Source organism: Microcaecilia unicolor, chromosome 2 (assembly GCF_901765095.1).
Source record: "Microcaecilia unicolor chromosome 2, aMicUni1.1, whole genome shotgun sequence".
Classification (NCBI taxonomy): Eukaryota; Metazoa; Chordata; class Amphibia; order Gymnophiona; family Siphonopidae; genus Microcaecilia; species Microcaecilia unicolor.
In genome coordinates, this window is record NC_044032.1 from 263841130 (window position 1) to 263867557 (window position 26428).

General features: G+C 43.1%; 1 protein-coding gene across 4 annotated transcripts in view; it reads left to right on the forward strand.

Moving 5' to 3' along the window:
• Positions 1–26428, forward strand: part of AVPR2 (arginine vasopressin receptor 2) — a 77487-nt gene that overhangs the window by 29529 nt on the left and 21530 nt on the right. For 2 of the 4 annotated variants that reach the window (XM_030194089.1, XM_030194090.1), the window contains exons 1-2: positions 16826–16891; positions 22875–23781. In XM_030194089.1, coding sequence (XP_030049949.1) covers positions 16859–16891; positions 22875–23781 — 940 coding nt within the window. In that variant the 5' untranslated portion in view covers positions 16826–16858. Of the gene's footprint in view, positions 1–16814; positions 16896–22874; positions 23782–26428 lie in introns of those variants that run through there. The other 2 variants (XM_030194092.1, XM_030194091.1) reach the window with 2 other exon arrangements.

Genomic DNA, 26428 nt, shown 5'->3' on the forward strand with positions numbered 1-26428 from the left:
ATCTTGTATTATATTAAATTTTATTTAATCTGTCATTCATATTCATTGTGGGTATTCTGAACTCCTAACTGGTTGTGTCCCAAGGACAGTATTGGGAACTCCTGAAATCAAGACAGGAGGTTTCCCTAGGCTGGCTTGATCTAACATGAACAGAGGAACTGACAACAGGCCATAGTGCGGTCTAGAAGCATGAAAAGCCCACCTGGCTTATAGAATCTTAAACAAGAAGTGTGTGTGGAGGAGGCCAGCCTGAAGTCAGAGAACAATGGCAGAGTGTGTTTTGATGTACACAAGGACTTGGTGAGACCTAAAGAGAGCATATCACTCAACTGCCTTAGAAGTCCAAATTGATTGTGAATGACTGAACCCTGGTACATCCTAAACTGACAGGAAGGAGCCCTAGAGAGTTTCTGTGCTACTTTTGTCTTTAGGAAAATTCTTGCCAGTTTCCCCTGTGCCTTACTCCAGGGTACAGAATTAGACATGAGAGTAAATTTGTCATGTTTATGTTTACTTGGAACATTTGAGAAATAGCCATAGACTAGCCAAGTCTCAGCGAAATACAACAAAGGAAATGAAAACTACAAAAGTAGCAGTAAGGAATTCCAGCAAAAATAGGAAAGCATATCAGTCACACAAAAGAAAAAGGATCGAAAATATAGTGATCCATCCTAGCATTCGTTTCCCAGCATTAGCTAAGAGAGCTTAAGCGCCCTTGAAAATAAAACAAGTTTTAAGGCCAGCTTTAAATTTAGTATAAGAGGGTTCAGACCAAAGCTCCAGGGCCAACCCATTTCTTAAAGATGGAGCTAAGAAGAAAAAAACACTAGCTCTTTAGACTCCCAATATGCTCTTGACAGGTGAGTGAGGGAGAACTAAGCAATGATCATCAAGGGAATGTAATAACTGTGATGGAACATAAGGAGTAATAATGATTGGACAGATAGTCCGGAATTTCCTCATGGAGCGCCCTAAAAGTTAGAAGCAGAACTTTAAACTGTATCCTAAAAGACACTGGAAGCCAATGTAATTTGAGAAACAGAGGGATAACATGATCATAATGTTTAGCATTGCATAAGAAACACGCTGCATGATTTTAAAGTGATTGTAATCGCTTGCTGGCTGATTAAGGTAACCCTGCATATACTAAATTATGGTAACCCAGACACGAAGTGATAAATGCGTGATAAAGTGTGTGTAACCTATGAGAAAAGGTCTGTAGATACAACAAGGTATTATGTAGTCAGTGCTGTGAATGAGGGTTACTTTTGAGTGTCTTTCAGAGAAAAGACTGAGGAGTCTGGGGACCCTCTCAGGATCCAAATGTAATTCAGTAGGGTTAAATAAGTTTTCTGTTTACCTGGGAGCTCAGGAGGGGGCTCTGGGGTGACTGTGGAGCCGCTGCCGGATCCACCGTGGGATCGCATTTCCACCACGATCCATGGGGTTATGGACCATCACTGGGGAAAGGGAAGCCAGGCAAAGCCGGCAGGAAAACTTCCCGGGACTGGTGGAGGCCTGCAGGAGCTGGGGAAATGCTCCGCAGACAGATGCAATGTCAGAATGCGCGCTGATGTCATTGATGACATCAGAGGTGCATGTTCAGTGCCGCAAATTTTCCCAGTAACTCCGGAGTTGTCCCAGAGTATCACTGAACCACCAATTTTAATTAAAATATTAGTGGGGAAGCTTGTTGTGACCCGTGGAAGGGTCTAATTATAAAAATATAGATGCGGCCAAATTCGGGCTTTAAGTATTATCGTGCATCTGCGAATCATGCACATGCAAGCATTTTTAATTGAACTGTCCCAGAGGCTGATGGGATAAGCAGGGGGGTTATCAGAGGCGTCCTGGTTGCCCAGGGAGACCTTAAAAATGGCGCAAATTTCAGGGCAGGTGCAGTAAAATTAGTGAACTGCACTGACACCTGCAAATTAAAAAGCATTAAAAATAAATTTTAAAACCTTTTGCAAGTTTTAATGGTAGATGCTTGCTATGGGGTTATTTGAGCTTTAATTGTATGCAAATTAGTCCGATTTTATAAGGTTCTAATTTGGCTATTTGGGGGTCAATTTAAATGAAATTTTCCATAGAATAGTCATTAGAGCACTGCTCTGACTTGAGTTATATAATTAAAATCCAAAAACAAAGGTTTTATATAGTATTTTTAATCCAAAATGCGTAATGGAATGTCAGTATGGAAATGTGTCTTTGACGGGAGCTTCCTGATTGGCTGCACTGCTCTAATTAGGAACCTAGCCAGACACAGTTGGTGAGAGAGCAACAGAAGATTTTCAAAAGAGAAGACCTGTATCCTGATTTGTCTGTCTCAGGGGTTGAAAGGAAGGAATAAATGAAAACGTTTTGAGTGAAATAATAAGAGTGTCTGGGAACATCATAACTGAGAGTATTTAAAATTATAAGGCGGTTTGTATAAATTTGAGAGGTTTTAGTTTTTCTCTTCAGGGAGAAAGCTTATAATTGAAAAAGTTAATACTTAATGCTTGATAGTAGTTAATGTAAGAAATAGTTGGAATACTATTTAGAAATTATTTTGTTCTGAACAGTGCTGTATAGCATTGAAACTCAAGAGACCCTTCAGTGGGTGGAAGGAACTAATACAGGAATTGATATGATATTACTCCTGAAAGGAAAAATCTCCTTTGAGATATAAAAATATTAAGCCTATTTAGAAAGAATTTATTGAAATCAAATAGATTTCTAATTTAAAGTCAGAACCCAATAGCTGGATAATCTGAACTCAGAGAAATAAAGAATAGATTTAATTTAAATCAAACCTCCTAGTTCTGTGCAAATTAAATGAGGCTGTGTGTGTGTGAGTTGTATGAATGCTTGAAGATTTTCAAGGACACAGCAGATTCCATGAAGAGGATCTGCTCTCTCAATAGTCAAATTTGGTAATTAAAAGTTTAATAGAAATGGGCAGACTGGATGGACCATACAGGTCTTTCTCTGCCATCATCTACTATGTTGCTATGTCAGGAAATCAGACACAGGGAAAATCAAATTTATTTTATTTTTATTATAATAGAATATTCAGTTAAGGTTCCTGTAATAGGCAGGCTCATTCATAGATACACACCCATTGCAGGAAGGTAGTTTCTTTCCCTTTAATTTGTTTTGGAGCATAGGTTTAGGGTGAAGACCAAGGCAAAGTCATCCAAGACAGATGAAATGTTCAAGAGCCAAGAAAACTGGTAGTGCAGATAAGTAAAGAAGAAAAAAAATAATTCTACAGACCTTTTGGAACCGAGAGAGAGACTTTATTCTTGCATTAGTTACACATACTTACCTAGAGAAACTTGGAACCTAGGAGAAAAAATATAAAAATAGTTTAGTTATTCATGTCAGTACAATTGATCTCTGATATTTATATTTGATACTTACCTTAAAAGTAAGCCCTATAAGAAAAAGAAAATTTTATTGTTAAGTGAAATTTTAATAGCAATATTTATTCAAGATTCAGTAATATCTTATGTGCAATATTTACCTATAGGTTCCCAGTAATAACATTGGTTTCTGTAAGAGAGAGAATAATTTTAGTAATGTAAACATGGATCCAGGAGGGAATTGTAATTATTTATTATATATTTATGGTTTTACTATTTTTAGTTAGTTATAGTAAATTGTCACTTTAATAAATAACTTAATCATACTTACTAGTATTTGTTGTTTGGGTATATGTAACATAAATTGATTCTCTTTGCAGTTTTTCATGACATTTCATAACTATTTTCATCCGGTGATATCTTTTATAGATGAGGTATTTTCTTATGTGCATCCTGTATCCTGTGAGCTAAATACAGTTTAGTTATCTCCGCTACATTCATGAATACAAATAAAAAGGTTAAATAAGCTGTGTAAAGCTCATAGAAGCAGGTGACACAAATAAGGGTGCCAGGAGAAGACCCACAGAGTGAAGTGGTGACCCAGTCTGTACTGTGGTTGGTCCAAGAAAGCAGGAGAGAGCCTGCTCAGCTATAACAGGAGGTGAGAGAACTTTCTGCTGTAGAGAAGGTTTCCATTTACCAAAGACTATGACATTTAAATCAATCGTACTGAAAATGATAAAAGGATATATATTTGGGGAATTACTTGTTTTCTGTTATCTGTTCTCAATATCTTGAAGTATAACCTTGGCACACCAGCACATACCTGGAGCCTCTTTATTTTCTGAAGTTTTCTTTATTGAATAAATATAGATAATTTACTCACAGTCAGATGTTCAGAACTGTTGCCCCACGGCACAGAGACTCTGTAATTCTCAGAGCTATATCAGTGGTTGAATGTAGAAATCTGAAGAAAGGCAGCTTTATTGCAGAGGTGGGAAAATAGTTAAACAGGTAGAAGTAGCTCAGAGCTGGGTGACTGGAAAGTGCAATATCTCATTAGGGACACTTTTAACCTAATGACAGAGGAGAGCCTTGACAAAATCCTAAGAGACCTTCGACCAACTACCTGCTCCCTCGATCCCTGCCCATCAAAGATAGTGCAGCAGGCAAGTATGGGCCTTATAGAAGGTTCCACAAAAATTGTGAACACCTCTCTTTCTAATGGGCAACTACCAACAGCATTAAAAAGGGCAGTGGTTCGCCCTCTGCTGAAGAAAAACAACCTTGACCAGGACAAACTTGAAAGTTACAGGCCAGTATCCAACATCCCGTTTCTAGGGAAACTCATAGAACAAATAGTCTGTGTTCAACTTAATCTGGCTAGAAAAGAGTAACTGGCTAGATCCATGTCAATCTGGATTCAGACCCAGTTATGGAACAAAAACGGTCCTTGTATCCCTGCTAGATCTTCACAGAAACCGAGACAAGAGATTCGCCTTGATGTTAGTACTACTAGATTTCTCAGCAGCTTTTGACACTGGATCATGATATCTTGTTAGCATGACTGACAGAAACAGGCAGTGCTTTTTATGCGCCGGTATGGCGTACCGGCACCTTTTTTCCCAGGGCCGGCTCACCTGCCCTCCCTCAGCTTCCCGACAGCCCTGCTTTCCGTTCCTGTCGCTGCCCTGCATTTAAATCTTTTATTTTACCTCAAGTCGCAGTGGCGGCAGTGAAAGCAGCAGGCTCGCGTCCTGCATTCCCTTCCCTCTCGGTGTCCCACCCTCGTGTAAACAAGAAATACATCAGAAAAAGGCGGGAGGCGAGCCTGCTGCTTTCACTGCCGCCACCGCTGTGATGAGGTAAAATAAAGGATTTAAATGCAGGGCTGCGGCAGGAACGGAAAGGAGGGCTGTCGGGGAGCTGAGGTGGGGCTGGGGTTGGGACTGGACCTCGGGGGCTGAAAAGGGCAGGTGGAGGCTTGGGCAAGTCACTGGACATGGATGGGAGGGGAGGATAGGATGCAAAGGAGAATCACTGGACATGGATGGAAGGGGAGGGCAGGGGAGAGAGGAGAAATCGCTGGACATGGATGGTTAGGGGAGGGCAGAGGAGAATCACTGGACATGGATGGGAGAAGAGGGCAGGGGAGAGGAGAACCACTGGACATGGATGGATGAAGGGGAGGGCAGGAGAAATGCTGGACATGGATGGAGGAGAGGGCAGACAGGAAGGAGATGGACATGGATGGAGTGGAGGGCAGGGAAGAGAGGAGAAATAAGGAAATATAGAGGAAGGAGATGCACACGAATGGAGGGGAAGGGAGAGAGGAGAAATGCTGGACATGGATGGAGGGGAGGGAAGACAGGAAGTAGAAATGCTGGACATGAATGGAGGGGAGGGAAGACAGAGGAGAAGATGCACATGAATTTAGGAGAGAGGAGAAATTCTGGACATGGATGGAGGGGAGGGAAGACAGAGGAAGGAGATGCACATGGATGAAGGGGAGGGCATAGAGTTGAGATGCTGGATACGGATGGAGGGGAGGGAAGACAGAGGAAGTGAGATGAACATGGATGGACGGAGAAGAGAGTAGAAATACTGGACATGAATGGAGGGGGGAGAGGAAAAAAGCTGGACATGGATGGATGAGAGGGATGAGAGAGGAAGGAGATGCTTATGGATGGAGGGGAGGGAAGAAAGGGGAATGCGATGCCTACCGACGGAGATGAGGGAAAGGGAAAAGAGGAGAAAAATTGCACATGGATGGAGAAAATAGGCAAAAGCTGGATCCACTCTATACCTCCTCCAGTCAAGTCCGCAGAGACCCAGCTTTTACCTATGGATATAGAGCAAGAAATGAAGAAGAAAGGAGTAAAGTAAAGAAATAAATAGCAAGGAAACCCTGGAAACGGAGTTAAGGGAACAGATAGAGAGCAACAGAATTAGAGACTGGGACCAACATAATCAGAAAAACAAAGTCACCAGACAACAAAGATAGAAAAAAAATCATTTTATTTTCATTTTAGTGTTTGGAATATGTCCAATTTGAGAATTTACATCTGCTGTCTTACTTTGCACTGGGTATACTGGAGCTATAACAGCTTACAGAAATTATTTATAATTTTAAAAAAATCACGTTATTTTTTTCTCTTATACTGGTATAGTATTTTCAATGATACCTATTTATATGCGCCATGGCTGATATAAGGGGTGTGGCTACTGTGGGTGTGGCTACCATATGGGCAGAGCCATAGATGGTGACCCGCCCACAATGAGCACAGGTACCTTTTTTCTTACAAAAAAACCCACTGGAAACAGGTATCAATGGAACAGTATTTGCCTGGTTCAGATCCTATCTATCAGACAGGCAACAATCCATAATGTTTGACAGAAACTCATTACCACCATGGACACTGACCTTTGGGGTACCACAAGGATCGATACTGTCACCTATTCTGTTCAATATCTACCTCAAGCCACTAACTGAGCTGATTTGGTCAATGGACACTCAGTTCTACATCTATGCAGATGATGTGCAGCTATTCATACCCATTGAACCTGACTTACCTACAGCCTTGAATAAACTGATTACCTGTCTAACATCAATTCAAGAATGGGCTAAACACAACAAACTTTGCCTGAACCCAAGTAAAACTGGGTCCCAAACACAAGTGAATACATACCTGACATCAAAATCCCTGTTGGGAAGTACGAACTCCCCCTCAAATCACAAGTCAGGAACCTTGGAATATAGTTAGATTCAACACTTACTCTGATTCCCCAAATTCAAGCAACCATCAAGAGGTGCTTCTACTATTTGCAACAGCTATGCTGCCTCTCTCCTTACATCGAGAAGGTAAATCTTATCCCAGTTGTGCATGCCATGGTAACATTCAAGACTGGATTACTGCAGTGCACTATACAATGGTCTGACTACAAAGAGCCTGCACCAGCTCCAGTTGATTCAGAATTCAGCAGCAAGACTCATAGAATGTTGCAAGCGATGTGACCACATCATAGCATTTTTGCAAAAACTTCATTGGCTACCAGTACAATACAGGGCTAAATTTAAAACTCTATGTCTGATCTTCAAGACCCTGAAAGGAAATGGACCTGAGTATCTGAAGAATAGGATGGTCCTCCACCCACCGCAAAGGACACTGAGGTCCTCCCAAGGACTTTCACTAACCACACCCTCTCCAAAAGACATTACACGATGTGATATCCGCAAGTGAGCCTTCTCTGGAGTAGCCCCCACACTCTGGAATGTACTGCCTGAAAGGCTCCGCTTAACACGACTATCTCTACGTCAGGATGCAGGTGAAAGCTTGGCTCTTCAACCAGGCCTTTAATGGAAGACGTAACTAACTTGTTAGTCTCGCTCACACACACAAGGAGTGACTCGGGCTGCACATACTGCAGCAGGACATGTTTATCCACTGTTACCCTAGATGAGATAGTATTTAACCATCTCTCTGACCTCATGTGCAACTTTCTTCAAATCAGTCACCTTACTTTCTAACTCTTCCTACTTTCTTACCCATCTATATGTTACAACTTTGCCTTACCCTTCACTATCAATTATAATGTTCTATTATGTATTGTGTTAACATTGCAAGTAGTATATCATGCCATACTTTGTATTGCTATTTGAATATTTTTACTGCTGCAATTGCCTATTGCTCATGTTTGATCTATTCTTACTGTACACCGCCTTGAGTGAATTCCTTCAAAAAGGCGGTAAATAAATCCTAATAAATAAATAAATAATATAATATTTAAAGACATGTGCTCAGAACATAAGGACTACAAAGAAAGTTTATTTAAAATACAGGTAATGCAATGATTTAGAAGGCAGTTTTAGGGATTTTACACAAGGGAAATGTGCCACAAGATAAATATTGTTAGAATGTCTGAATTATTAATTAGGCGGGCTTAATAGTAACTCACTTTGATTGAGGCTTAGATGAATGTTTTCTGCTGCTGTTTGGAGTGTGATGAAGGAGGTCCTTGCTGGAAAAGAAGTCTTTTTGGCAGATTTGTTGAGAATGGAACCTGGCTTGTCCCAGAGAGATTCAGTGAAGGTTCAGAGAGGTGCAGATAGTCCAGCAGGCGGGGTCCAAGGAAGGGCGCAGGTCCAGAGAGATATAGAGAAGAGAAGATGGCAGACAGAGTGTTTCAGTTTTTTTATCATTTCTTTTTGGGCCATAGGCTGAAGTCAGGTGGGGTGTATTTGACCCAATGAAAACTCAGGGATAGCTGAAAACTGTCTCTCTCTCTGGTTTTTGAGATGGAGCATGGTAGCTGGTCACATGTTTCCTGGCTAACCAATCACAGTGATGTTGTACACACCCCAGAAGGTACTTGACAGGATTAAAAGAGTAATTGGGAGTTTCAGGCAGATGGGCTTTCTTTTGTCAGATTAGGTGTGTCATTGCCTGGGAGTTTCAGGTAGATGGGCTTTCCAGTCTTTTTTGATTGCTGTCAATATGCAGACTTTGGAGATGTGGTGAATATCTTTTTAGTATTCACCCAACCAGTTCTGGTGGACCATTCAATAGTTGTTTTGTTTCAGGCTTTCACTAGTCTTCAGGGGGAGGGTAGAGCCAGGTCTGTTTTCTGAGCAAGTAACATTCAAACGTCTTTGCCAAATATTTTTATATATTTGTTTCTATTTTCCAGCAAAACCAATAATTCTGAAAATTCATGCTACAGTACCTTTATTCAGTTGCATCATTTATATGTCTCTATCTTGTGCTGACTTAACTTTCCAATGTCTTTTGCTTTTGGAAGAAAGCACTGAATAAAGATGATTTTTTAGACAAAATAGATATAACGGACCATTCTAAGGAGTGAAGAAAAGACTGTGGTTTTTTGATAATTGGGCAGTGATGACTTTGTGGCATTTGCCTCCCTTGCCCACCAGCACCCACCTTTACATACTAGTGCCCTCCACAAAATGGCTTAAGCCCCCACTCATGGGACAGTAGTTATATAATGACTACATATGAGAAAAGGCTAAAGAGGTTATGGCTCTTCATTGGAAAAGAGTCAGCTGAGAGGTGGTATGACTGAGGTCTACAAAATCCTGAGTGGTGTAGAACGGGTAAAAGTGAAGATTTTTTTACTCTTTCGAAAAATACAGAGTAGGGGATACTCAATGAAGTTACACAGAAATTCTTTTAAAACAAATAAGCTCTGGAACTCATTGCCAGAGGATGTGGTAACAGCGCTTAACGTATCTGGGTTTAAAAAAAGGTTTGGACAAGTTCCTGGAAGAAAAGTCCATAGTCTGCTTTTGAGATGGACATGGTAGAAGCCACTGCTTTCCCAGGGATTGGTAGTATGGAATGTTGCTACTATTTGGGTTGTGACTTGGATTGTCCACTACTGGAAACAGAATGCTGGGTTAGATGGACCACTGGTCTGACCCAGTATGGTTATTCTTATGTTCTTAATCTCTTAACATAACCAGAAAGCCCTCATAGTTTAATGGCCTCCCACTCCCCCAATCCAATCCTTCATGATCAAGTCCCTGCCACACCAACTTCCAAAGATAATCCCTGGTAGCCTACTAGCTCCCACCCTGAGTTCCAAAAACATTCTCTGGTATCTAGTGGCAACCCCTACCCATCCCCCAGATCATACCTTAAAAGAGGTAGGAGTGATACCCTCTTGCAAAATGGTGATGTCAGACCCTGCGTGGTACATCTGGGCATCCAAGAGCGAATATGCATCAGTCTTGCTTCTTTTAAGGTATGACCTATAGGAGGGGACCAGGGGTTGGGGTTTTTTGAGTCAGGGAGGGAAGTTGCTGCTAGGGATATTGTTTTATTAAGCAGGGGTTAGGTTGGCAGGTTGGGGGTGCTGCTGGACACCAGGGATTGGGTGTTTGGTTCAGGGAGGGAGGATGATACAGATGGTGGCAGCTACGCTCGACCACCTAAATTTTCGGAAAGCACTAAAGACAGGCCTGTTCAGAAGAGCATACCCCACTGACCCAACATAAAAGTACCGGTCACTTGCGACACAACATAACCAAAGACTGCAACGGACATTACCTGACTTTTCTTCCCCCTTTCCCTCTCTAAGTTCCCCCCAACTGTTTCCTACCATACATATACCTCATTACACCACATTATCACTTTGTATTCATTCATACTATGTATTTGTTCAAACCGTAATCGGCTAACACCGTTAATGGTTATATGTAAGCCACATTGAGCCTGCAAAAGGTGGGAAAATGTTAGATACAAATGTAACAAATAATAATAATTGTGATTTCTCTGTTGTTTTCAGTTTGTAAGCCAGTCACCACTCACACACAGACAGGAATGGTAACATTTCAAATTACTTCTGTGATTTTAATAAGAACATAACATCATTGCCATACTGGGATAGACCAAAGATCCATGAAGCCCAGTATCCTGTTTCCAAAAGTGGCCAATCCAGGTCATAAGTACCTGGCAAGATCCCAAAAGAGTAAGACAGTGGCAGTAATTTGCATGCTCATTGATTACAACATGACTTAGCATTTTTGGATCATTAATTTTATGGAAGGAGCCGCATGTGAGCCAGCTCTACCATGTGGCATTATGTGCACTGGTGAGCTATAGAGGGATAAACTCTGAAAAATATCCAGATGCTTTTTAGTCATTTTTCTGACTTTGAGACAGTTGGGAGCTAATTCTATATATTGGCGCCTAGACATACATGTCACTTATGCGCATCTTAGGCACCAATAATTGATAGTTACATGCGAATGTGCACAAGATCCTATTCTATAGGAGGCCCTTTTACTAAAGGGTTGGCATGCGGCAATAGGCTTGCCACGCATCGATCCGGAACAATCACTGGGGTACCGCAGTAGCCCGGCGGTAGTTCTGCCCCCCAGCGCACACCATTTCTGGTGCTATGGAAATTTATTTCCGCATTTTTATCACTGGGTTAGGGCGGGAGCCCTTACCGCCACCTCAACGGGTAGAAAGTAGTAGATCACACAAAGAAAAATCCCATGAGAAATGCTTTATTCATGTGAGGTCTAAAACCCACATGAATAAAGCATATCTCAAGGGATTTTTTCTTGTGTGATCTGCTCATTTCATATTGCTGTTTTGGATCTTGTGGATCGCTTTCCCTGATGTTTCCTAAGGTAGAGCAAGGCCAAGCAGAGGGGGTGGAAAGGCAAATCATGGGCCAATGATCAGAAGCAAATGCAGGTGCTAGAGGCTGTTAGCGCCATACTAGCGCCTGCGTTTGCTACCACCCCTTGATCAGATCCCCGGCTCTGAACGCAACTAGCATGCAAATGCTTGCTAAATCTGTTCATCCCCAATGACCAGCGACCAGCGGGCCAATTGGCCTGCTGGCTGTGGCAAACCCTGTGCCAGCTCAGAGCTGGTGTTAGGATTTGCAGACCATTGGGGAGGAATGATGAGCCCTGTCCAGCATGCATTTGCATGCTAGCAGGCCCCCATTCCCCCCCAATGCATCACCCCCCTGCAGGAACCCTGACCCAACCCCCTCACCACCACCAGCGACGGGGCTGGAGGTCCAGCAGACCTCCGGTCCCCCTGACCCCCCTGATACAGGTTCGGGGGGGCAGGAGATCCAGTGGTTCTCCAGCCCCCCCCCCAACCCCCTCCACAGCATCCCTCCTTATGTCCCTGGTTGCCCAGTGGGCCGCAGGTCAATCCCCCCCACCTGGTGGTCTAGCGGCCCTTCCCCACCCCCATACCTTCATTTGGAGGAGGGAAGTGGCCTCCTCTTCCATCGGCGCCGCCTGGAAAATGGCAGTGCCCAGCCCTGTTCAGTGCATCCTGGGATGCGCTGGGCGGGGCTTTATGCCATTTTCCAGGCAGCGCCGATGGAAGAGGAGGGACATTGGAGGGATGCTGGGGGGGGCTGGAAACCCACCAGATCGCCAGCCCCCCTGAACCTGTGTTGGGGGGGTCCGGGGGATCGGAGGTCCGTCAGACCCATAGCCCCCGTTTCAATTGGCTCGGGCGGGGGTAGTTGGGGTCTGGTGGTCCTATGAACCTCCAACCCCTGTGTTTGACAGGTCTGGGCTTTTGACAAACAAGTGTGGGAGGATTGTTAATGCGCTCAGGCACAATCCTCCCACACTTCTACCCCATGATCAGAGAGAATTGCGTGCTTAAATTTGCATTCACTTATCTCTGATCATAGTTGTGGTAAGGCCCCACGCTGTTCCAGCACTATTTTTAGAGCGCTGTTTTGAACATCGCAGGGCTCTTGATCATCTGCCCATGAGTGAGAGGAGGATAGTGAGTACAGAGGGCAGAAATGTAATGGGGAGCAGATGAAAGATGAAAGGGAATAGGAAGCTGTAGAAGGATTGAGATAAGACATGGGAGAGTAGGGCATGAGAGAAGGAGATGGAAAATTGATAGGTAGCTGAAAAGTGAAAAGAAGAAGAAAGGTGATAAAGAGGATGAAATTTGAGTGGACAGAAGCAGAAAAGGGGAAAAAATGGAGGAAAGAGCTGAAAGTGAAAAATCAATATGTCAAAGACAGGAGTAGTGAGGGAATGGAACAAGACCTGGTGATCAATGTGGGGAGCAGCGCACACCACTTGCTCTTGCCTCTTGCGCTTCCTAAGTGAAAATAACTGCCACAACCTCTAGCAAGGAGTCAGCTTGTCAGGTGAACAGGAGAGGGGAAATATGAACTCCCCTTTTGCAGGTCCCAGACAATATTCAGCCAGGACCCACACAGATGTTATGCAGGTCCTGGCTGAATATCGGCTGCCCCCCCCCCCCCCATAACTCCCCACATCCAGCACATGTCCAGTGAGAACCATATATTCATTGCCAGTGCTTGGGCATGGCCCGGCATTGAATTTCTGGGGCTAATTTAGCTGGCCACAGCACTTAAAAAAAAACTGCTGACTATTGCTGAATATTGACTGGTTTTTCTACCCATGCCTCAGTTCCAATCCCTGGCTCTGTCACTAACCATGTATGCAACTGTCAATCCTACAACACAACCTTGGGGAAGACACTCTAGCTCTTGGTTCCTGAGTACTAATCCCTGTTTTAGCACGGCTTTCTTGTCCACATGTGATAATCTTATACCAGTACCGAACAGCCTCCAAAACCATGTATGTATGGCATGTATCCTGGAGGTGGCTGCATGGGTTCTGGGTGAGTTCCCACCTGGATAATTCCCACCGGAAAATTTCTACCTACCAATTACCCCCTAGATAATTACCATCTAGGGCAGTTTCCCCTACCAATTCCCCCCCCTACATATAACCAATTATGAATACTCAATTATAAATAAATAGTAAATTAGAAATCAAGAATTTAGCATGTTCCTCACAGAACTTCCAAGCCACAAAGATCCCACACGGATGAATCAGGATGACACCAGCAAATCCTTTATAGAAGATAAGAAGTGGTAATCAAATAATAAATATAAATACATAGTAACCAAAAATAAGATATTTTAAATTAAAGGAACTTGCCTGGCAACGTGATGCTCAAAGAATAATTTATTCATGCAGTTCAAAACCTGCTGGGAAACCCTGAAAAAGTAAATGTTGCAAGTAACCCATACAAGTTAGAAAGACTATAATATAGAACATAATTGCAGAATTAGAAAAGGTTCAAAGAAGCAGAGCCGCCAGAATGGGGGCGGTCAGGGGGGACAAAATTCCCCAGGCCTCCAAGGGGGGCCCGGCGCCGCAGTCCCACCCGCCCTCTGTCGTTGACCATCTGCCACCGGGCCGGGCCCCCTACATTGAAATCACAGCACCTCTCACCTCTGTGTGAAAGCGCTGCAGGCAGCAGGGCAGCAGATCGCCTCCCTTCGGGCCTCCTTCCCTCCCTGTGTCCCGCCCTCGTCTGATGTAACTTACGCGAGGGCAGGACACAGGGAAGGAGGCGCTGTGATTTCAATGCAGGGGGCCTGGCCCGGTGGCGGATGGAGGGGGGCAGGTGGAGGGGGGAGCAGCGATGGGGGCAGGGCCCCAGGGGCAGCCCTGCCACGGTCCCAGCCCAGTCTCTCGGCGGCCCTGCAAAGAAGAGCGACCAAAATAAAGTGGATGGAACTGCTCCCATATGAGGAAAGGTTAAAGAGGTTCGGGCTCTTCAGTTTGGAAAAGAGACTGCTGAGGGGGGATATGACTGAAGTCTACAAAATCCTGAGTGGTGTAGAATGGGTAAAAGTGAATCGATTTTTCACTCTTTCAAAAAGTACAAAGACCAGGGGACACTCAATGAAATCGTATGAAAATACTTTTAAAATAGGAGGACATATTTTTTCGCTCAAGGAATAGTTAAGCTCTGGAATCTCTGGAATGTGGTAATGGCAGTTAGTGCATCTGGGTTTTAAAAAAGGTTTGGACAAGTTCCTAAATACTGCTAGGATTACACCAAAGACTTGAATAAGAATTATATATATATATATATATATATATATATATATATATATATATATATATATATATCCTGTTACAGTACTAAGAATTATACCTGAGAAGAGAATACTAAAAGCCAAATATATTTGACTAATAAACCTTGCCCATGAGTGCTAAAAATGCCTTTGGCAGACTAGAAATTGTAAATAATTGTCCCCAAACTACAGGAGTGAACCCCAATTTCTTAACATCACAAGCCACGTGCTTAGCAGAGTTTCTGGATGAAAGATGGGATTCTTCCCTTCGGCTCAAGCTGTGTCCACAGCAAGCCAACCAGTAATCATCTGGTTAGTATATAGACATAAATTACAGATCCAGCCCACATAGGTAGCTGGTCTCTCACACAAGGTTAGAAGCCATAATTCTCAACTTACCTTTCTCTGTACCACTGTTGTACAGAGATGCTCAGTACTTAAAAGACATAGAGAGAAAATTTCTCTCTCCAGAGCTATTTGCTGTGCGTCATCTCTGGTGCCGTGCCAAAACTCTGTGTTCTCCCCAAGTCCAGTACCAGACTTCTGTCCACTAAATCCAGGTGACTGTTTTAGCCCAATCAGATCATGCATTCTTCCTGTCCAGCAGATGAAATGCAGGCCTGGAGTTCCTTCTTGCTTTGATCTGTTGTTTTTGGAATGTTCATCACTCTGATTTGTTTCATAATAAGGGCCATGTTATCAATTTTAATAAACATAGTTGATTCAGGCACACACCCTAAAAGTGCCAGCGCCTGCCTACCAAGGAGGCCTACAAGCCTTATCTTGTTTTGGTGTAAATCTGTATTGTTACCAACTTTACACCGAAAGATGAATTGCAGATGCTTTCTGAAATGCCGTTGTATCCTTGAGCTGGCAGGCAATGGAGAAATATAGGAAACATTCAGGCAACCATAAGACTATTGTTCTAAAAAGATGATTCCTGGCCTAGTCAGAGTTTAGTTCATAGGCTTCAGTACACAAAAGGTGAATCACTGGGGACACCCCTACAGTCCTTTCCCTCTCAGGGTGGAATTCTCCAATCTTCAAGGCAAGGGCAGAAAAGTATTCAGTAATCTTTAACACAATCTAGTATAATACTTCCATCCACACCAAGAAGTTGGGTTATTTTCCCCAGTAGTCTATGGATATGCAAATGAGCTTCTTCCATTGGCTGTAGCTAATTATATGCAAATGAACTCCAGATCTTGTAGCTGTTAAAAAAGAAGCTACCCCTCCTTAAACTCTTGGTCTAGCAAAGTCAGTGGTGTAAGAAGGGGGGACCCTCCCACTTTGACCTTCCCCGAAAGAACAAACAAAACACTTTCAACTCATTGCACATCTTTCTCTTTTGAAAACAGACAAAGTAACAGAGCAGTCCCTTCGTGTTATCACTCTATCCACTAATACAGACTCTCCTTTACCAAACAGTGGAAGCAACTACTACTACTACTTAACATTTCTAGAGCGCTACTAGGGTTACGCAGCGCTGTACAAAACTACTCTAGTGCATAAGGCCAAAAGGTCCCTCTTTTGGAGATCCTTCACACTCAGGGTGAAGTTTTCCATTTCACATCAAAAGGCTTCTTATGAGCACTAAGTGCTTTGAACATGAAGACTTATATGATTATTAAGCAGCTTGGGCAAGGACGCAAATGCCTTTGCTTCTGATTGGCCACTGGGAATCGTGTGATTGAATGCAATTGCATAAGCAGAGAGGCTCCAACCAGTGCAGGATGGCCCTCCTGTTCCTACACAGTAACATCATAGTTCAGATTTTTGACATGGTCCCCACAGCAGGAGGTGCTTGGAGAGTAAAAAGTGTAATGAAGAGGGGAGGGGGAGGATGGAAAGCGGGAAAACATTCATGTTTTTATGAGATTGAAAGGAATGGCAATAAATATTGCTCTGGATTACTACGCCCTGAGTTTAATTACCTCGTGTAAATCAGGCAGGGCCCAACGTCTAGAAGCAAATCCAGTTCTGTAACTTTTTTAAGTGATGCCCTTGGTTCTCTTTCCCTGGTATTTCAGATGTCAGTAATCACAGCTTCTCCTCCTCCTTGCTTCTCTGGTCTTAGGGCATGGATGAACCTCAAGTTCAGACTTCATGGATGGTTTGTAGGTAAGAGGCAGGTCTTCCTGCCCATCTCTTTCCTTTTAGCAGTTCCTGTAAGTTTCAGTGGTGTCCCTGCTTTTCTCTGAATCTCCTCATTGATCCCTTGACTTTCCTCAACAGTTCTTATATGTTTCTTTTTTTATGGCTCCTACTTCCTCCCTTCCTGCTTCTTGCTCTTTCCTCCGCAGTTCCTATGTCAGTTTCTTGTCCCAGCTTTACCCTAGCTCAATCTCTGTTTCTCCACAGCAGTTCCTGCATCTCGTTTTTTATGGTTTCTGCTTCTTTACGCTTTCCTTAGCAGTTCCTATGTCAGTTTCTTGTCCTAGCTTTAGAATAGCTTGTTCTCTCTTTCTCCTCAGTAGTTCCTATATCTCTCTTTGTTGCCTTTGTTTTCTCTTGCCTGCCTCTATCAGTTCCTTATAAATTTTTGTAACTGTTTATTGCTCCATTTTTCCCCTTCTGTAACTCTCTCTCTCTTCTCATTAGTTCCTGTGTCTCTTTATTGCCCCCGTTTTCCCTTCCTGTACTTTTCTCTTTCTTCTCGGCAATTCCTGTGTCTCATTATTGCCTCAGTTTTTCCCTCCTGTACTCTCCCTTTCTAAGCAGTTCCTGTGTCTCTTTATTGCCCCAGTTTTCCCCTCAAGTACCTCTCTCTCTTCTCGGCAGTTCCTATGTCTCTTTATTGCCCCAGTTTTCCCCTCAAGTACCTCTCTCTCTTCTCGGCAGTTCCTGTGTCTCTTTATTGCCCCGATTTTCCCTTCTGTACCTCTCTTTGTTCTCGGCAGTTCCTGTGTCTCTTTATTGCTCTAGTTTTCCCCTTCTGTACCTCTCTCTCTTTTTGGTAATTCCAGTGTCTCTTTATTGCCCCAGCTTTACCCTTGTCTACCCTTCATCACTTCAGGTATTTTTATTGACCCTGCTCTTACCACTTTTCTTCAACTGATTTTCAAAGGCCAAATCTTCATGGGGCTTCACTTTGAAATTTATGCCAGGAAAGGGAGCGCGGTACCAAAGTAACCCTGGACTCTGCACCTGTTGTAGAGCAGCTGCAGTGTATTTCTTTCTTTCTTAGGATTTATTATGCACCTTTATGACGCAGTTCACTCAAGGCGGTGTACAAGTATAGCTTGATATAAACAACTTATATTGTAGAAACAGTGTAAAGATATAAAACAATTAGGTGTAAGCACCAAACACAGTTACAACAATGAAGTAAACCTGGAAATTGATATGATATAATGTCAGAAATATGCATATTTAAAACAGCACAGTAGAGCTTTCATATAACATAAATGTGATGCTCACAATGTGAGCACAATACAATAATACATCTTAATTGGCAATGGAGAGGACAAGTGCAGTTGAAACGTTTAGACCGAAAAGATGGGTAAGATAAAGGGATTGGTATAAATTAGGTGGCTAGACTGAAGGCAAATTGTTTTTTTCCAGTTGAATAAGGTATGTTGAGCCAATCTCAGTTGTAGTGTGTGTGGCAGATAGTTGCCACAGCCATTAAAATCTCTGAAAACCTATCTCTTCAACAAGGCCTACCACGAGAATCCATAACTTAATTATAACACTTCACCACTCTTCCCTTTTCTGAACGTCTTCCTTCTACACTGTCTGCCTAGTTCTTTTTGTCATCCTCGATCTCTTTGTAACACCATTTGTATCTCTACCCTGGAATGGCAATGCCATAACAGATCTTTGTAAGCCACATTGAGCCTGCAAATAGGTGGGAAAATGTGAGATACTAGTGCAATAAATAAATAAATAAAAATTAAAAGCTTGGGAGAACAGCCAGGCTTTCACTTGCTTCCTGAAGTAGGGATAGTTTTGAGTCTGGTATAGCCCTCTGGGAGTGAGTTCCAGTGTGGGGGTTGTTCCTGGGAAGGCTCGCTGCAGGTATATAATTTCCTTTGATTAAGGGAACAGATAGTGGTGCTCTTTGAGAGGACCTTAGAGGGCTAGCTTATTATTTGGGTACTCTAGTCTAGCCCATTTTGTCTGAGGACTTTGAAAATTAGACATAACCCCCAATATTCAAAAACATTTAACCGGCCAGGAACGGCACCTGGCCGATTAAATGGCACTTATCTGGCTATCTGACGATATTCAGCGGGGGGATAGCCGGCTATCTCCCACTGAATATTCCCAGTTAGCGGCGAGGAGATAACCGGCTATATAACACGACGTAGCCGGCTATCTTCGAATGTTCTGCACATAGCCAGCTATTGTAAGTGGCCACGTCGGGCCACGTAAATAGCATGAAATATCTTTGGCTGGTTTAAACTTAACCTGCTGTTTCCGAATATTAACTTAGCCAGTTAAGTTTAAACCGGATATTCAGTGCCAGTCACCGGAAACGGCCCGGCATTGAATATATGGGCTGACCGCCAACCACAGGAGGCAGCCAGGCTTCCTCCCACGGTCTGAATATCGGCCCCATAGAGTTTTAAATTTGGCCCTGTAGGGTGCTGGTAGCAGTGTAATTTTTGCAGGAAGTGTGTGATGTGGTTGCACTACTTGCAACCTTCTGTCAGTTGAGCTGCAGCATTCTGAATTAGTTGGAGCTGGTGCAAACTCTTTGTAGTCTGACCACTATTCACAGCATTATTGTATGCAGGAGGAAGCACACACAGCTGGTTTCAAAATGAAATCCCTGCACATGCTCTGCCTTCCCTGCCCTAGCTCCAACACTGCCTATTTTCCTATTGTCAAAAGTATGTGGAGGGGAGATTTCAGCCTGGGGAATTTACCCATGTCACTGGCAACTTTCTTTGAAGATTCTCTATTTACTGCTCCTGCTTTTTCCTGGGCAGGGGAAGTTCTGTACACATCCTCAAGATATCACAGTTCTAATTACCAAGGCTTTATGATGTCACAGTTCTGCTTAATATAACAAAGTGACATTATGAGGTGACAATCCAGGAGGGACCATTGTTTTGGTAAGAGGTTTAACCTTCCTGTTTTGGTGGTAGTCATTATATCATCAAGTCCTCAAAGGGCATGGGTGACTGAAGGCATTGTACAGCTTCTCAAGCACAACCAAATTTTCTAGCTTCTGGGTACATTTGGATCTGAGCAGGAAACAGAAGGACAGTAACCCTTGCAGACTCACAAACTAGAGAGCTGCACGGCTTCCGTCCCCGCGGGAATCCCGCGGGGACGGAAGCAGTTCCTGCGGGGTTCCCGCGGGGATGGAAGCAGTTCTGCGGGGTTCCCGTGGAAGTGTAAGCTGCACCTGCACCAGCCTCTCATCTACCGAATACCAATTTATTTGAGTGCTGTCTCTTCCTCCTCTTCTTCCTTGCTTTAACAGCATAAATGTGGAAAGTCTTCCATTAAGGAGGTGGTAGAGTCACAAATGATGACGGAATTCAAAAAGGCGTGGGATGAACACAGAGGATCTCTAATTAGAAAATGGAAGTTATATAAAAGCTAACCTTAAATGGCTGCATGTGTGTGGATATGTCAAGTGACACTTAGATGGCGACTCTGGCTGTGATGAACTAGAGCTGATACCTGGCAGACTTGTATGGTCTGTGTCTCATACATGGCAATCTGGTGTAGGATGGGCTGGAAAGGGCTTAGACAACAACTTCAGTGGCTGGAACATAAGGACAGTGCTGGACAGACTTTTACGGTCTGTGTCCCACAAATGAGAACATGAATAGGCTGGAGTGAGCTTCGATGGCAACTCCAGCAGTTGGAACATAAGGATGGGGCCAGATAGACTCCTGTGGTCTTTGTTCCAGAAACACCAAAGAAAGACCATAATCAAGTATATAATATCACACTCGTTGATTTAATGATGAATTGATCATGAGTGTGACTATTGGGCAGAGTGGATGGACCGTTCAGGTCTATTTGCTGTCACTTACTATGTTACTGTTAATCCTCTTTGCTCCCAGGCTGGTGCACAGACCTCAGCTCTGACACAGGCACGAGAATCAGATGTCACCTGACCTACTGGCGCGTGCATGTGGCGTGAATGGACTCATCCTCAGCACACACTGCCAGTGAATCAGAGACAAATCTTACATGTGCGCACCAGAGTGTTCCAAGTTCCAACTTCTATTCCTTCCTTGCCTACAGTGCTGTGGCTCAAATCCAGAAAGGGAGCTGACTGGAACTTTCTTTTATGTACTATTAAATTCTTACGGGGATGGGTGGGGATGGGTTAAATTCTTGCGGGGACGGGTGGGGACGGGTTGGAATGGTTTTAATTTTTGCGGGGATGGGTGGGGACGGGTAAGATTCCAGCGGGGATGGGTGGGGACGGGTAAGATTCCAGCAGGGACGGGCGGGGATGGGTAGGATTTCTGTCCCCGTGCAACTCTCTAACACAAACCGAATGAACACAGTGAGGGTGACAAAGGAAAGAGCAGCAGACGATGACCAAACAAATCTGCTTTATTGTGATATCCAAGACTAGATCGAGACAAGTCGTGTTTTGGCCAAAGGCCTTCTTCAGGAGTCTACAAATACACATATACAAGTAAAATCAATACAAATATAAATAAAATGTAATAAATTGCATAAAAAATGTATATGTATAAAAATATTGACACATTATAAGATATGATATTTATGTATATATTTTCTATCATTTTTTATGTATATATTGTTTACATATTTGTTAGCTTATAATGTGTCCTACAATCACTGTTTATTATTTCAATATGGTTGCTATACATAAATATCATATACTGTGTCCATATTTTTATTCAAATATGTTTTTATGTGATTTATTACATTTTATTTATATTTGTATTGATTTTACTTGTATATGTGGGTTTGTAGACTCCTGAAGAAAGCCTGTGGCCAAAACATGACTCGTGTCGAGTCTTGGATATCATAAAGCAGATTTGTTTGGTCATCATATGCTGCTCTTTCCTTTGTCACCCTCGCTGTGTTCGTTTGGTTTACATTTGGATCTGAGCCCACAAACTGAAAAGAGATCTTATATTCCATCTTTATGCTGTCACAGTTTAATGGAATTGTGTTATTTCTTAGCATTTTTCTACCGCTATTCAGATGGTTATTTGTACAGAAGATAGAATACATCAAGGTTAGGTATGTGACAAATGCTGCAAAAGGCCCAGCTTCTGCTATCCAAGGCAGGGATGATGCAGAGCCAGTGCTCAGACCCCTGGGAAATGTGAGAGTAGAGAATCTCAGCCAGTTCTCAGGGTAATACCCACTAGCTTGTTTAACTTCTGAGATCTGATGAATTTGGAATCTCCCAAAAGGGTGACCCTGATGACTCCCACTGATATTGGTATGAACATCCTCATTAATATATTTGCTACACTGTTATATTACATTTTTGTACCTGGTTACACTTCCAAACGAGCAAATTTCTTTGGAGATTTGCCTTTCTCCTCAAAAGAGATAAAAGTTACTTCTGTTGTAGGATAGAAGAGTGTTGTGTGTCTCTTGTCATCTACAGCTTTGTTTGAAATTGTTTCTTTGCCCCCTTCCTCATCTCATCAGTTGTCATACTGTTTCTCATCCTCACCCTTCATCCTACCGTTAACCTTGACATATCCAAACTGCTATGTATATAAGAATTATACACTTTCTGCTCTAAAGCTGAGTCTGCCCCAGTACTGCTATCTCCTGGGTCATACATTAACTGATACCAAGATAAACTTTCCCTAGTTTTATGGTGCTATGGGTCCTACACTGCCACCAGGCAAAACTTTCCCATTATTCCTCCCTCATAGATTCCACACCCACTGCCATCAAGGTGAGCCCTTTCCAGTATTACATGCTGATGGAACCCACACTGAATATCACTACTCCCCACTACTATAGCATCAAGGCTCCTACACTCACTGTCATCAACCTGAGTCCTCCCTTGTTATAAATTCTTATGTGTCTCACACTCACTATCAAGCTGAGCCCTTGCTCATTCTCTTTCATTATAGATTCTGTTGATGATAACTGAATCTTATGTCTGTCATCTTTCCATTGCAGTTGACCATGGACAATCATTCCTGGACCACTGCCAGGTCTAAGCTGTTTTCCTCCTTTCAGAACATTTCTGGGAATGCCAGTGAACTTGTGATTGATGACAGAGATCACCAGCTAGCCCAGGTGGAGATTGCCATATTGGCCACTATTTTTGCTTTTGCCACTGTTGGCAACCTGCTAGTGCTCTTCGTCTTGCTGAGGCGACGGAAACACAACACTTCAATGCATACTTTCATGATAAACCTCTGCTTTGCCGACCTAGTGGTGGCCTTCTTTCAGGTGCTGCCACAGCTGTTATGGGACATCACTGACCGGTTCATGGGACCAGATCTGGTGTGCAGGATGGTAAAGTACCTACAGATTGTTGGCATGTTTGCCTCATCTTACATGATTGTAGCTATGACTTTTGATCGCCACCAGGCCATCTGCCGACCCATGATGACTTATAAGAAGGGTGTGACCCGTTGGAACATCCCAGTGCTTGTGGCTTGGTTCACCTCTTTGATCTTTAGCCTCCCTCAAATCTTCATTTTCTCTAAAAGGAAAGTTGATCCTGGGGTCTATGACTGTTGGGTAGAGTTCATCCAACCATGGGGTAGCAAGGCCTATGTCACCTGGGTGACACTGATGGTCTTCATTTTGCCCATTTTGTTCATCGCCACCTGCCAGGTCCTCATCTTTAAGGAGATCTACTGCAGCATCTACCAGAAGTCAGAAAGGATCACAGCCAACATTATCAGAAAGGCCCAACCAATGCACAACAAAGATAAGCCCTATTCAGGAGTCACAACTGCCATGGCCAAGACATTGAAGATGACTTTGGTCATTATCTTAGTGTATATGATCTGCTGGGCACCATACTTTTCCGTTGAACTGTGGTCTGTCTGGGATCCTAAACCGCAAACAAACAGTAAGTCAAACTCTCTCCATACATGTACATAATGCTTCTGTGATGTTATAAAATTAGTTAAGCAACAGAGCAAGCTACCTAGAAAAAATGATAGAATGCCAGTAATTGGAGGTTTTTCAGACCAGACTAGGCAAACATTTGTTTAATGTGATTTAGGTACACTGGATCATGTTCTTCCCACCCAGACCTTGCTTTCTATATTCCATGTTTCCTTTGTTTGTGTTCCTATTTGATATTGTAGCAGAGTTGACAGGGCTTGATGACATCAAAACACATATAATCTGAGAGCTCACAATGGTTTTGCAGAGATGCCAAGGATGAACCACTGATTTAACACCCCAAAGAGTAAGACCAAAGCCTAAAGAGAGAGATTTTCTAGATTGTGCATCCAGGGTATAAATCCATAAGGATTTAAGGGTAGTATTGATTTAGAATTGAAAAAGCAGCATAAAATATTTGCATTTCTTTGGACCCTCTGTAAGTGAGAGGAGTAGCTAATGATTTATAGTAGTAGTAGTAGTAGTAATCTGCATGCGTGTTCTGTACTCCAGCAATGTGTGTCGTCAAGAGTTGCTGCAAATGAACCTCTGCCCATGTGATGAGGAGCTGAGCTTCAAAAGCTAGCGCTGCACTGTGCAAGCCCCCTTGCCAGTTGATGTAGGCTACCACTGTCATGTTGTCAGAGAGAACCCAGATTGGCAGGCAGAAAAACTCCAACAGCGCGAGATGCACTGTACGAAGCTCCAACTCATTGATTGACCACTGAGCTTCTTCCAGGGACCACCGCCCCTAAGACGGAGAGAATGAGCTGCCCATCTCAAAAGGCTAATGTCAGTGATCACCACTGTCGACTTCAGAGACACCAGTGGAAGACCCCAGGCCAGACTGGAGTCCGAGAGCCACCAATGCCCATTCAGTGAATGGGCTGTGTCAGCATTAGCGCACCACCAGCTTCTAGCATGGCTTAGTAAACTGGGAGGGGTGAAACTGATTAACATGGCTTTGACTCAGGAACCCTTAACGCGTTAATTATTTTTAAATGGCCATGCACTAATGCTAATAGCACACGGCCATATATTCAAGAAATAGAAAAAAAGCCCTGTGACGGCTGTGGTAACAATGGCCTTGGGGTGTGGGAACATAAGTACATAAGCACTGCCATGCTGGGAAAAGACCAAATTGTAAGCTCTTTGAGCAGGGACTGTCTTTTTTCTATGTTTGTGCAGCGCTGCGTATGCCTTGTAGCGCTATAGAAATGCTAAATAGTAGTAGTAGTAGTAGGTCCATCAAGCCCAGCACTCTGTCTCTGACAGCGGCCAATCAAGGCCCCAAGAACCTGGCAAAAACCCAAAATTTAATAATGATCAATAGACTTTTCCTTCAGGAATCTGTCCAGACCCCCTTTAAACTCAGCAATGAGTTCCAAGAGTCTAACTATGCGCTGAGTAAAGAAAAACTTTCTCCGATTTGTTTTAAACCTATCACATTCTAATTTCATCTTGTGTCCCCTGGTTCTATTATTGTTAGAAAGTGTAAACAAATACTTCACATCTGTCCGCTCTACCCCACTCATTATTTTGTAGACCTCTATCATATCACCCCTCAGCCGCCTTTTCTCCAGACTAAAGAGTCCTAGCCGTCTTAACCTCTCCTCATAGGGTAGTTGTCCCATCCCTTTTATCATTTTTGTTGCCCTTCTCTGCACCTTCTCCAATTCCTTTATATCTTTTTTGAGATGAGGCGACCAGAACTGAACACAATACTCCAGGTGCAGTCGCACCATGTAGCGAAATAATGGCATTATAACATCCTCATACTTGCTTTCCATCCCTTTTCTAATAATACTCAACATTCTGTTCGCCTTCTTAGCCGCCGCAGCACATTGAGCTGAAGATTTCAACATCCTATCCACGATGACTCCCAGATCCCTTTCTTGGTCCGTAACTCCTAAAGCGGAACCTTGCATGACATAGCTGTAATTCGGGTTCCTCCTTCCCACATGCATCACTTTGCACTTGTCAACGTTGAACTTCATCTGCCATTTGGACGCCCAACCCCCCAGTCTCATGAGGTCTTCTTGTAATCTTTCACACTCCTCCTGCGACGAGACGACCCTGGATAACTTTGTGTCATCTGCGAATATAATAACCTCACTAGTTACTCCCATTTCAAGGTCATTTATAAATATGTTAAAAAGCAGCAGTCCCAGCACAGACCCCTGAGGGACCCCACTAACTACCCTTCTCCATTGAGAATAATGACCATTCAACCCTACTCTCTGCTTCCTATCTCGCATAAGGATGTGCTAAGGCCATTTCTTACCGCAGCTAAATAAAAGGGCACCTAAGTGAAACAGTAGTAGCGGCACTTAATCAGCATTTATCTTTCAAAAGCTTTAATAAATAAGGTTTAAGCTGTTTTCTAAAGTATTTCAAACTAGCAATCAGGGCTGTGGAGTTGGAGTATAGCTTTGTCCTCGATCTAAGGTTATATTTACTAGTACTTTTGATCTAGAACAAAAAATGTAAAGCCTGATATCAATAGGAGTTGGAGTCAGACAGTGGGAAAAGAGTGGGATTTGAAGCTGAAGATTTGGGGCCCTGTTTACTAAGGTACGTTGTAGGTGCGCTAACTTTTTAGAGCGCGC